Source organism: Lactuca saligna, chromosome 3 (assembly GCF_052625555.1).
Source record: "Lactuca saligna cultivar CGN05327 chromosome 3, ASM5262555v1, whole genome shotgun sequence".
Taxonomy (NCBI): Eukaryota; Viridiplantae; Streptophyta; class Magnoliopsida; order Asterales; family Asteraceae; genus Lactuca; species Lactuca saligna.
Window position 1 is genome coordinate 30,540,854 of NC_136419.1, and position 13,484 is coordinate 30,554,337.

At 36.4% G+C, this 13,484-nt stretch overlaps 1 protein-coding gene and 1 long non-coding RNA gene across 2 annotated transcripts; one reads left to right on the top strand and one right to left on the bottom strand.

The window, feature by feature from the left end:
* Window positions 1-2,584: 2,584 nt before the first annotated feature.
* LOC145034968 (uncharacterized) lies at window positions 2,585-3,803 on the bottom strand. The gene is made up of 2 exons (XR_013678277.1): window positions 3,689-3,803; window positions 2,585-2,877 (listed from the first exon to the last, which is right to left on the bottom strand). It is a non-coding gene; the product is annotated as an uncharacterized LOC145034968 (long non-coding RNA).
* A 94-nt stretch (window positions 3,804-3,897) lies between these two features.
* On the top strand, window positions 3,898-6,355 carry TRA2 (Aldolase-type TIM barrel family protein). Its single transcript, XM_078983545.1, has 6 exons — window positions 3,898-4,185; window positions 4,705-4,876; window positions 4,959-5,309; window positions 5,394-5,582; window positions 5,682-5,864; window positions 5,944-6,355. The coding sequence occupies exons 1-6, from the start codon at window positions 4,019-4,021 to the stop codon at window positions 6,187-6,189; spliced, it is 1,308 nt and encodes a 435-aa protein (XP_078839671.1). The 5' UTR covers window positions 3,898-4,018; the 3' UTR covers window positions 6,190-6,355.
* The last annotated feature ends 7,129 nt before the right edge of the window (window positions 6,356-13,484 follow it).

Here is a 13,484-nt window from a genome sequence, read left to right on the forward strand (position 1 = left end):
ACCTGAAGATATGGAAGTGATTAACAATGAGGAATTTGAATCTTTGGATGAAGGATCCGACCAAGACAGAGAGAGAAGAGCTCTTATCAAGAATTTGAGAAAAGAAAAAAGGTGCAGTCTTGGGGTAGTACATAAACAATCTTTTTCAGTTGGAGATAAATTTAATAGTAAAAAAGAATTAAAGGAGGCAATTGATCTGCATGCACTAGAATCAAGAAGGAATCTTTTCTTTTTAAAAAAATGACAATGTAAGGCTTAGGGCACAGTGTAGAGGTGTTGTACCTGTCACCAATAAAGGCCAAGTGGGTAGTCAAGCTACCACTTCAAAAAGAAAGGGTAAAGAATTAAAGACACAAAAAGTAACATGTGGTTGGTACATTCATGCATCTAGGTCAAATCCTGAATCCGACTGGTTTATAAGGACCTTAAACCAAACTCACACATGTTTGCAAACAAGGAAACTCAGGGCTTGTACTGCTTCTTTAATCAGCAAGAAAATCTTTGATCAAGTTGAGGCGAATCCAGATATACCTTTGAGAGCCATACAAGATCACTTTCAAAAGACCTACCAAGTGGGTGTTAGTATGGACAAGGTGTTCAGGGAAAAGGATAAGGCAAGAAAGCATATAACTGGTGACTACACAAAGCAGTATGAACTGTTGAGGGACTATGTTCTCGAACTTCAAGCCACCAACCCAGACACCACAGTGAAAATAGATGTATGTTCTGAGCCTAACCCTGATTCCCCAACTAGGCAGTTTAGAAGAATTTATGTGTGCTTGGGTCCACTGAAAAAAGGGTTCAAGGCATGCCTTAGGGACTTATTAGGTTTTGATGGTGCCTTCATGAAAGGACCATTCCCTGGGCAAGTCCTTTCAGCAGTTGGTCTTGATTCCAATAATGGAATTTACCCATTAGCATATGGGATTGTTGAGTCTGAAAACACAGAAAGCTAGAAATGGTTTTTAAATAACCTTGGGGATGACTTGGACCTTGGAAGAAACTCAAATTTTACTTTCATAAGTGACAGGCAAAAGGTAAAGTTGGAAGTAGTTTTTATATATTTGGTCATTTAAAGTGTGGTTGTAAGTTAATTCTAATGATTGATAATTAATTTTTGCAGGGTTTACATACTGCAGTTGAGCAAATTTTTCCCAATGCTGAGCATAGATATTGTATCAGACATATTCATGACAATATGAGGAAAAGATGGAGGCAAACAGAGTACAGGGACACTTATGGAGGTGTGCATCAGCTACCACCATTCCTGAGTTTGAACATTTGATGAAGGAGTTTAGTTAGTATGATAAGGAGGCATGTGAATGGTTGAAGCAAATTCCTCCTAAACATTGGGCAAGGAGTCATTTTTCAGGTAAATCTATATATTCCAATTTGGTCCTTATGTCTTTCACTTAGTGAAATATTTTACTTGTATGTGAATTGTATTAAATGTTTTTTAATTGTAATTTACACACAGGAAGAGCAGTTTCTGATGTGTTGATATCAAACATGTGTGAAGTGTTTAATGGGAAGATAGAGAAAGGAAGGGATAAACCTGTCATTGGATGTTTAGAATTCATAAGGGAGTATCTAATGAAGAGGATATGCAATGTCATGAAGGAAATGAAAAAGGCTAAAGGTCCACTAACACCCACAGCAACAGACATCCTAGCTGCAAGAAAAACAGTTGCTTCACAATACATTGCTAGGTGGAATGGGGGAGACAAGTATCAAGTCACAGGAGCTTTGCAGGATCAACATGTGGTTGATGTTAGGAACAAAACATGCACTTGCAGAAAATGGGAATTAATTGGAATTCCATGCAGACATGCAATTGCAACTCTGAATGAGATGAGTAAAGACCCAGAGGCTGAACTTGACATTTACAAATGGGTTCATAAGGTGTATTTTCTAGAGACATGGAAAAGGCTTATTCTTTTAAGGTGGAGCCAATTAAGGGTAGATCCATGTGGCCCAAAAGTGAATGTCCCACAAAGCTAATCCCTCCTCCACATCGCACTCAGGTGGGAAGGCCTAAGAACAAGAGAAGACAAAGTGAGGCAGAAGGCAAGTCAAGGTGATGGAGTGAATGCTGCACAAGAAGGAGGTTCCTAAAAACCAACAAATGATGGAGTGCAGAAGCTATCAAGGAAGCATATCAGTGTTACTTGTAGCAAATGCAAGAACAAGGGACACAACTCTAGGACCTGTAAAGGGCAAGGTGGGAATCAATCCAAGAAGTAATGTGTCATGCATGCATGGAGTTTTCTGTGATTTTGGTTGGTTATGAAAACTTGGTTGTTATGTTTACAATATTTTGTTGAAAATTTTTGGTTGGTTGTTATGAAAACTTGGTTGTTATCTTAGGTATGGTAATGTGTCCCTTTTGGTAATGTTTAGAATCTTTGGTTGTTATGTTTAGAAACTTTGGTTGTTATATTACAAATCTTAATGAAATGTGCATTTTGGTTATGTACAATTGGTTCTAATATATATATTTTGGTAACACATTCATACCATTTCTATTCATATGTTAATTCTTATACATTCATACCATTTTGGTAAAACATTCATTACACTTGCATCATAAAATTGTACATATATCATTATCATCATAAGTCACTACAAACTTGATCACATAAAATTACAACAAAATGACCAAAACACCCTTCAGAGTATACCCCTACACAAACCAAATATAAAAGAATACAATCACAAAGAAAAACCAACTTCCAAACATGTACATTTTCAGCTTCAAATTATCATCCTTCAATGTTCTGACATTTGCCACCAAAATGTTGTTCTTGCATATCAGTCCATTGCATTGATCCTGTAGCATGTTCATACCTCTAACCAACTCATTGCACCGTTCCTGCACTGAATTCAAATTTCTTAGCAGACCAGGTATGATGGCTTTAGACCTAGCACACATTGGGGGATCAAGCCACCCAATAAACCCACAAACGGAATCATTCATAGGGCATGCAAAAAATCTCCTTCCTGGATTCAAAGGGGTCCAAGACGTTTTCACCACAACAACTTTTCCACAAAAACATAGCACCATTTTTGTTGTAGCAGAGCTCAAGAAGAAGAAGGGTAGAAGAAAGAGACGTTGGGGAAGAAGATCGTAGGAAGTGGAGGTATTTAAAAGGAATTAATCCAAAAAAACGTTTATGCAAAAATGGTCCCTGAGTATGAAATGACGAAATTACCCTCACGTGTGAGGCACGTGAGGGGGCTTAACAGTTCCAACTTAACGGAAGTTAAGTCCAGGGACCAAAACCACATAGAAACCACTCCAAAAGGACTATGGTTCCAAAAAAACTCGTGGTTTGAACTAAAACCCTAAAATTTTGCATACCACATGGACCATTTTTACAATTTACTCTATGTTAGATTTAAAACACTTGATCAAAATTAAATATAAAAAATAAAAAGAAAATGATCTTGATTTTGGGGAAAGTCGTATGGCCCGTCCTTTTGATTAAACGTCGTCACTCTATCAATTGGCCCCTTTCAGCCCCCCCAAAAGGCTTCTTTTCAAATGAAACTTGTGACTACACAAAATCTCTACTAACTTTTTTTTTTTTTTTTTGGTTTTATTTTGTTTTACGTTTGAACTAAATGTTTAGTCAATTGGAATCTTTCTTTAAAGACATTGCACATGATTAAAGAGTGTAAAAATAACCTTAATTTTCCTTCGTTAAGACCAAAAAAAATCGCATCTTTAAGCATATTTATGCCTGCCGTAATTTAATCATGATTCATGAAACTTGATGCATAGACGAACGAATGTGAGCCGCCATAGATGACAGGTGTGAAGTTAATTATCCGATTGAGCTGATTTTAGCCCTAATTCATTAATTTAATCAAAGATTAAAATAACAACTCTCGTTTGCCTTCGTTTGCATCGCAGCTGACGGGGTTGGTGAAATAGGAATCCCACCCATATATCTCTCCTATTTCTTAGAGTCTTAGATCTCTCATTCAGATCAAAACCTCACACCAACTTTCATCCATGGCTTCCATCTCCAACCTCTCTACTCCGGCAACCCCTCTAAAGTCTTCCCCGTTGCTTCCAAAACCACCCACCGTCTCTGTGTCTATTGGGTTTCCTTCAAAGCTTGCACTTTCATCATCCAGGTTGTCTCTTCGCTCCAACGCCCCTCTAGCCGCCTCCTTGCTGTAAGTTTTCTCTGTTTACTTTTATTCGTGTTTACATCTTTCCCAATTTGCTAATCTATCCGGGTTTCACTCTACAAAATCTGTTTGTGATAATTTACTAGCGATTTGCCTCCCTCTCTTCTTACTTTCAATTTACGCGATGTGATGTTGAACTTGTTCTTGATCAAGGTTTTTTTTTTTTGCTGGATTCATGTTCTTAGCATGATGTAATTACTCTCGATCATCAAACATCCATCTGGTAATCTGGAATTTAAACAATCTTCCTTCAAATCAACTCAAATTTCAGCTATGTCCTAAAAGATTCAACCTTTTATACGGTCCAATGATTTCCCATATTCTTTTAGGGTTTCTCCATAATTTCACAATCCTTTTCATGGCTTTGCAAGTTTTTTCTTGTATGCATGTCTCTTTAGGCTTTCTTCATGTGTTTTCATTACGATTGACTTCGATCCTTTCTCTTACTCGTTCATTGAAAGCTTCGCATACTTCTTCCCGACCTAATTCTGTTTTTTTATAAAGCGTGAAATGTAGCCAAGTTGGTGGAAATGGAACCCCTGTGAAACAAACAACTCTTCACGATCTCTATCACAAGCAAGGCCAGAGTCCATGGTACGACAACCTATGCCGCCCTGTTACTGATCTTCTCCCCCTGATCGAAAGTGGTGTTAGAGGTGTTACAAGCAACCCAGCGGTAATTTCACCATCACTTCTGTATAAACATTCCTTTATATAAATCAAAATCTGCAATGAGTCCTTTTGATACATGATTGCAGATATTCCAAAAAGCGATATCAACCTCAAATGCTTACAATGATCAGTTCAAGGAACTAGTACAGGGAGGGAAAGACATTGAAAGTGCATATTGGGAACTTGTTGTGAAAGACATCCAAGATGCGTGCAGACTATTTGAGTCGATCTATGATGAAACTGATGGAGGTGATGGTTATGTATCAGTTGAGGTTTCACCTCAACTAGCTGATGACACCAAAGGGACAGTTGATGCTGCAAAATGGTTGCACAAAGTGGTCGATCGCCCAAATGTTTACATCAAAATCCCTGCAACAGCTGCATGTGTTCCTTCGATAAAAGACGTTATTGCCCTTGGAATTAGTGTCAACGTAACTGTAAGTTCATCCTTTATATATATTCTCTAATCCAAACGTGTATTTCTTGCTTACTAATCCCTTTTTTATTATGATTTGTCACAGCTTATTTTCTCACTATCTAGATATGAGGCAGTGATTGATGCTTATTTGGATGGGTTAGAGGCTTCTGGCTTAGATGACTTATCTAGGGTTACAAGTGTTGCATCTTTCTTTGTTAGTCGAGTGGATACACTTGTTGACAAGATGCTTGAGAAAATTGGGACACCAGAGGCACTTGACCTTCGAGGAAAGGTAAAAAGATCAAATTTTTTAAAGTGGGTATCTGAAAATAATCAAATATACCTTAGAAAAATGTTTGTTTGACTTTGACCGCGTTGACTTTTTTTACAGGCTGCGAATGCTCAAGCAGCTTTAGCTTTCCAGCTTTACCAGAAGAAATTCTCTGGTCCAAGATGGGAGGCTCTTGTGAAGAAAGGTGCTAAGAAGCAAAGATTGCTATGGGCTTCAACCAGTGTCAAGAATCCAGCATACCCTGACACCCTTTATGTAGCACCTCTTGTGGGACCCGACACTGTAAGCCATTTGAATCTTTTGTTTCATCTTTTTTGATATTTGTGAGTGTTGATTGTTGATGGGTATGGTTGTGTTTTAGGTGTCAACTATGCCTGATCAAGCTTTGCAAGCTTTCATTGACCATGGTGTTGTTGGAAGGACAATTGATGCGAATGTATCAGAGGCTGAAGGGATTTACAGTGCACTTGAGAAGTTGGGAATAGACTGGAGCTTTGTTGGGAATCAGTTGGAGGTTGAAGGAGTGGATTCATTCAAGAAAGCCTTTGTGAGTTTGCTTGATAGTCTTCAAGAAAAGGCCAACTCTCTGAAACTAGTCAGCCTGTAGACGCTTCTATATGTGTTTTCCAGTAATTTGATTTGTGTCAACAGACCTCAAAAATAATAAAGAGAGTGGCCATTTTGGTGCTCTGTAAAATACCATGGTTGTTTGTGTAATGGGGGAGTTTTGAGTGTAGTAGTGAAATGAAAATGATGAATGGTTTTGGGTTTTATATTACTTTACTTTACCTTATCTTTAACTTCACTGGTTGTGTGGTGGTTCTTGTTCTTGGAGAGACGTGTTTCTATCCATATTCTTTGTTTGGATGGATCTGTATCCAATGCATTAGGATAAACTTGGAGGGAGAGTTGTAAATGGCTTTCTTTTCAGGTTTGTAAAAACAAAAGTTGTGGGATAAATTCTTTCAAACATTAACACAATTAATAGTGCAGAAATTTGTAAGGAATGAGAAAACAAACTTCAATCTAGAGGGATACGCTAAATGGCTGTTTCATTTTTGTACGGTGAGTTTAGGAAAAATGACTTTTAAGGGTAATTAACTATTGCGATTGTTTTCATTTGATTATTTTTTTTTTGTGCTTAATATACCATCAAACTTGTTGTTTGTGTTCACCATAATCTTTTTAACCGGCTTTTAACTTGTGATAGTCGGTCAAAAGGTTATGGTGAACACAAACAACAAGTTCAATGGTATAATGAGTACAGAAAAAAGGAAAGAGACCAAATGGGAATAAACTCTACAGTTGGTTACCTTCTTGAGTCATTTTCTCTGAAAAATTAAATGAAATTAAAGTTGCAAAATTATCAAAGATTGTAACATTTTTTGGTCATAACGTATATGAAGAGCGTTTCGGAGGATAACTTCGTTAAAACATGATCTATGCAATGCTTACGGTGGTTAGTTGTCAACACATCTGCAAAAGGATATGACTGTGTATGAGATGTATATTTATCAGCATAAACATTTACCTCAAGGTATATTATAACGATATGTCTGCAAAAACTGCATGATAATATACATATTGATATTGTATCTTATTCCATTAATTTGATCTTAAAGCTAAGTAAACTAAAAAATCAAAGCACTTGTGATTCCATTTGTTTGTAGACTTGTCTAGAATCCATGATACGATAAATAATTTGATTGGAAATATAAATGTAGTCATGAAATGCATCTTCTTAGTCATGTATGAATAATGTTATTTCGTGGGTTATGTTTTGAAAAGAAGCAAGAATGAATCTCATAAAGTTATTAATATTAACAGGAGATGGCGTATGATTTACTATAAATGGGTAAAGAGAAAATGACTCATAAGGGTAACCAACTGTTGAGTTTGTTCCCATTTGGTCCCTTTTCTTTTTTTGTACTCAATATACCATCGAACTTATTGTTTGTGTTCACCATAACCATTTGACCGACTATTACAGGTCAAAAGCCAGTCAAAAGGGTTATGGCGAACACAAACAACTAAGTTCAATGATATATTGAGTATAAAAAAAGGGAAAATGAACCCAATAAAAACAAACGCAACAGTAAGATGGTGAAAATATGGTGTACTAATAATCAAACTATTGCATAATTGAAGGGTCGTGTAGTAATTTTTTAAAGATTTATTTAACCCTATCAATGAGTTAAAGCTAAAATTTTTGAAAGATAATTCAAGATTTGACATCTAAGTCTTGGCCAAGTTTGTATGGGGATTGTATGGCGAAATGGCAATAATAATGCCCTATTATTATAACGTTGATCCACTTCGAACCATATCAATACGTCTTGTTTTTTAGAACGACAATATATTAAAATAAAACAATGGCCAGCAGGATGCTGGATAATACAAAGAGATAACAGAAAAAAGAAAAAGAAAATACTAGTACAAGAAAAACAACACCAAATAACTCCAAGGAGAACAACAAATTATAAACACCCCGCAGGAGACAAGCCCCATATGATATGTAGCAGTAAACCAAATTTAATATGCAAGAAAACATTGGACATTTTTGCAAACTCCATTGTGTAAATGGATGTTCCAAGCAATAAAATCCCCACTTTACAAAAATATCATAAACAAGTCCTAATTTATAATATATCATCAAACAATAAACAATGAATCCCAATACGACATTAATTCTGGTACAAAATAATAAACCATGAACAGGACTTCTACAAACAATATATTAAAGAATAAAAAAATTATTTATTTGATATTAAACAAAAGATTGTAAGATTAAAATACTCAATTGTCAATTGACTTTCAAAGTTGGAATATGCTGAAAACAATAAAGATAAAACATTAACAAATATTGTTCCACAGATCTTTATCCTAAATTTTTAGTAGATTTGAGATTTGGACCTCCAAATCCTAAAGCAAACCAGTAAACACAAAAAATCAGACCTCCAACAAAACTCTTGAATCAAAACAGATAAATATTATAACAAAGCCATAACTTTCAAACAGAAAAGTACCATTTGAGACCCAAAGCAAATGTCGAACACCAACTCACATAAACAAATAGCTATTAAGAATGCAATAGTCGAAAAGATAGGAGGGAATCATACGTACGTGGATCTTACTGGGGTCTCTCATCTCGTTGGTTTGGGGAGCGGAGGTTTCATAGCAGGGCATGCCGCTTTGAAAGCCGTTGTGTGCAAAGCGGTAAAGCACGAGAATGCATGTATAGAAAATCAACATGTGTTTGTATATTTTGCATTCGATACATTTGATTTTCTTGCACGATGGAGCTCCTCAACAGAATCCAACGGGTCATACATTCTAATATCATATCTCCTAGATCCACAAATGTTGTTTTCAAAAGAATTGATTTTGCCATCCAGAAAAGTTAGTAGTGCAACTTGTTGGCCGTTTGCCTTCAATCAATATCTATTGAACTATATTTTTCTAATTAATTAAAATGTTACGATTCCATTTCAAAAAGAAGATTACGACTACGAGAGGAGAGGTGATGGCAACCGATTTAGAGAAGAAAGTCGACTTATACAACAATATTTTTTCTAGCTTGGATTGTAAGAAAAAAGAGAAACAGAAAAATTACTATAGAAATTAGGGAATACTGAAATATTCCAAAAACACCATAAAATTTTTCATTTTTAATTTAAAGGAAATCATTGTTTTCAGGCAGACCCATATCAGAATCAAGTATCATAATACAAATATTCCCAAGATCAATGTATCATAAATCTCTAAAAGCATAACAACGAAGGATGTGTACAATCACACATTCACCTTGCTCCGATTATCTGAAGTACCTGAAACATAAACTTAAACCGTAAGTCAAAACTTAGTGAGTTCCCCCAAAGTACCACACACAACCATACAAATAACAACACGTATACATGAACCTTCAGCCTGACTGAACCACTACGTCAGGCCTATAGCCTATCTGGATCGCTCCCAAAGCCTTCATCATGACTGGACCGCCGCGTCGGGCCTACAACCTATCTGGACCGCTCTCGGGACTTCGGCCTAACTGGACCGCCTCACATGCCTTCAATCTATCCAGACCATCCTAGGTATCTTGACCTTCAGTACAAAGTAGGATCGCCTCAACCCAACCGACCATGATATATCAACATATATCGTAACAATTAATATCCAACAAATACATGTAGTCCTACTAATCTATTAGTCTAACACACATCAATAATCACCAGATAATCATACAGATCTATCGCATACTCAGCATAACATCTACAAATATACCAAGATATCAAATCTAGAGGGACATCCTTGGTACCTTCGACCCACAAGTATAGTGAGGAAAACTCACCTTTAGTCTGAAAAGATCGCTGAACAGGACACAACTCCGAATATTAGCTCAACCGGTCACCTATTCATTGGAACATGAACAATTTTAACTTATAATAAAAAGATACCCTAAATACCCTTAGGTCAAACTTGGTCAAACCCTGGTCAAAGTCAAAAGTCAACCGAGTCAACCCAGCTGAGTACGTTGGATATACTTAGCCTGTACACGGGGGTACTCGAGCATTCACCAAAATCGGGGGTTTAATTGTGTATGCACAACGTACCGCTTGGTATGCCCAACGTATGCGTTTGGTTGCTTTTCCATCTCATTAAGAGCTTAATGCCCTTACTTCAAAATTGCAGATCTAGGCCCCAAATGTTGTCCTTGACCATAAAGTTTCCAACTTTATCGTCTTGCATGGCCATTAAGTGCTAAATACCAAAAACCCTAACCTCTTAACCTATTAAGACATCCAAACTCATGCAAAAAAGGGAAATAATGACCAAGACCACATTTTTATGCATCTAAACACCCTAAAACGTCTGACAGGACAACTTAAATGGATTGAAGTAGCTCATACTCAAAATAACAAACTAATGGGACCAAAATAACATAAACTTAATGGCCAAACTAGATCTAAGCATAACTTCATCAAGTTTAAAGCTTTTTACCTTCAACGAGTGTCCAAAGATGATGTGATTTTGGATCCAATATGCTTCACACTTCTAGGAGTACTCCACTTCTAGTATGATTTCCTTTTCTTCCTTCCTCCTTCAAGTTCAGCAAAACACACACACCAAGCTCAAAATTCCCTTAAAAGGGATTAGGGTTTGCTACGGGGTTAAAATGCGGTTGGACGAAAAGGAAGGAGACTTGAGACATAAGGATGTTTCAATAGGGTTAAAAACCTAAAAATTAGGATTTGGTATCCTGCCACATACATCATGTGTACGCTATGTACGCCCAGCGTACGTGCCCTTCGTCCAGCAATTACAAAAATGCTAGTATGGGCCATTTTGCAACAGTCTTCACACATAAGGGCTAAAATGAAAAAAGATTTTCATACTTAATGTTAAAAATGGAAATACCTCAATATCAAGATGTTAAAATTCTCCCCACTTGAATTAAAATTCGTTCTCAAAGTCCACTGCTGTGAACAAATCAGGGTAATGCTCCCACATCTCTGCCTCGGGTTCCCAAGTCCACTCGAAACCTTTCTGATTTTGCCATTGAACCTTAAACAGAGGTACCACCTTGTTGCGCAAGGCCTTCTTCTTCTCATCCAAAATCGCTAGTTTTCTCTCAATATAATTCAGGTGATCATCAACCTGAACATCTGCCACAACTAGCAATTTAGGGTTAAGATGTGAAGCTTGTTCACAACAAATTCCTCTATGTAACCTTGTTGCATACAATGTTATTTGAATTCATACATGCATACATTATGATTCAATTCGAAATAGCCTCATGCAAGCCCAAAAACTCGATCCAATAGTTAAGCCTAATCAATTTGGGCCTTGGTCCAAGAATTCTCGGCCCAACATCTTATTGGGCCGAAAACCTCTCCTTGGGCCTTATTGGACCGAAAACCTCTCCTCGGACCTTATTGGTCTGAAAACCTCTCCTTGGGCCTTATTGAGCCAAAAACCCTTCTATTGGATCAAATAAAATCCAAAGACCTATACACACATCAAAAACCGCAAACACTTTAGGGAATTGGGGTGTTTTCGGCCACCTTTAAAACCGAAATCCCTTGAGAGGCCTTAATGCCGCAAACCCCCTTAGTTTCGGCTAAGGCTTGAATAAAAAAAAGAGAGAAAAAGAAATGAGAAAACCCTTGCCACCTCACTTTTACCCCTAAAATATCTAAGCCTTTTAACCACCATACTTCTATGCATGTATCCCATCAACCATCAACAAAGTCAGCTTCCCCCCCCCCCCCTTCTCTTATTCTCGGCCAAAACACATACACACACACACCAAAATTCAATTTCAAGCCATTCCACCCTCCAAACTCTCCCTTTTTCTCTCAAATTTTCGAAAACCACCTTCAAAGAAAAGTTTCATCTTCAAGTGCTCCTAAGAAATCTAGGTAGGTTCTTGTATAACTCAAGTGATTTCATACATAAAAAGGTTAAGATCATCACATTTACACGCCATTTTTGTGTGTAGATTCTTAGAACACCATCCATTTTCGAGAATCTCTCCAAGTTCAAGACTAGGCTCAACATTTCTTCTTTCTACTTCTTCCTATCATACGAAAAACACCAAGGTGAGCTTCATACCCCCATGTTTTCGTACTTTTCATGTTTTTGGGGGGAGAATACAAATCAAGTTTTGTTTAGCCATTGGATAATTGCTTGTACCTTTGTGTTTATGTGTTTAACCATTGGATAATTGCATGTACCATCATGATTATGAGTTTAACCTTTAGGTAATTGCATACATCTTAGTTATGGGTTAAAAATGGAACAAAAAAACTTGAATAAAATGGTTCTTAACATGTGTAAATTCATAAAGTAAATGTTGATAACATCTTAGTGTTATAAAATTTTTGTGGTCATGTTGTACACTCATAATATATGAGGGATTGTGCTCAAACATGTTTAAACTCTTGGACATATACATTTTCATTGCCTATACTTACACAAATTTTTGGTATATAATAAATTTCAAGGTTATTATATGCATTCTTGTAAAAATAACATAATAAAATATCTTGTGTTACAAAACTTTCAAACTAGATATGGTGTGTTAAACAAATTACCAAAACTTGAATATTTTGTTAAAAATAATTTTTATTAGTAAAATAGTCGTAACTATGTTGTCACCATTTAGATGGCTTAAAACCGGAGATATTATGTTATTTTCACAAATTATGTTACAATTAGATATGGTCACTAATGATTATTTCTAAAAAGTATTATAAATAATTTAACCAAATGGTATGCAAAACAGAATTTGTGACAGAAAGATATGTGTGTCATGACCCGTTTATCATAAAACTGTTAAAGCATGAGTAATAAGCTGTATGTCATAAAGCTGTAAAATGCGTGTCATAAAACTTCAGTCATAAACTTACACTAGCAATGTCGTTTTCATTATTCAATAATGGGAGTCAAAGTTCGCGTAAATCTGTTAAGGCTATTGTGAGACATTCCTTCACCGTACCTACCTAGCGTAAACCCTAAGTCCTGTAGTTATAACCAAAGTCTCCTGTAGGGAGAGCGAGGTAATTGTGTATAGATCTATACGAGGTTGACACCCCCGCACCTGAGTTGTTCACTACAGCCAGTCTAGGGTGACAAATATCTTACCGAAACCGACACCTGAAGAACATCATGACAAGTATATCAGTAACATCAAGCTTGGTTATAGCGACTCACATAGAGAATAACAATACGATTTTGGTTTTCGGGAAGCTTACACTTCATCGGTTTTATTAAACTATAAATCTAAGAGATCATTTTTGAAGTATTCAGTCTCTTACACTTCCAATCTTAGAGTTTAAGACTACATTTTTCTTACACTAGAAAATATTGGATTTGATGGGAGCGTTAACTTTTCTTTTACAT

Excerpts from the sequence above, each read along its gene's own strand:
- TRA2 (XM_078983545.1), top strand. The coding sequence starts at position 4,019 with ATGGCTTCCATCTCCAACCTCTCTACTCCGGCAACCCCTCTAAAGTCT. Across the intron at positions 4,877-4,958 it reads GTGTTACAAGCAACCCAGCG|ATATTCCAAAAAGCGATATC; the intron begins GTAATTTCACCA and ends ACATGATTGCAG. Across the intron at positions 5,583-5,681 it reads CACTTGACCTTCGAGGAAAG|GCTGCGAATGCTCAAGCAGC; the intron begins GTAAAAAGATCA and ends CTTTTTTTACAG.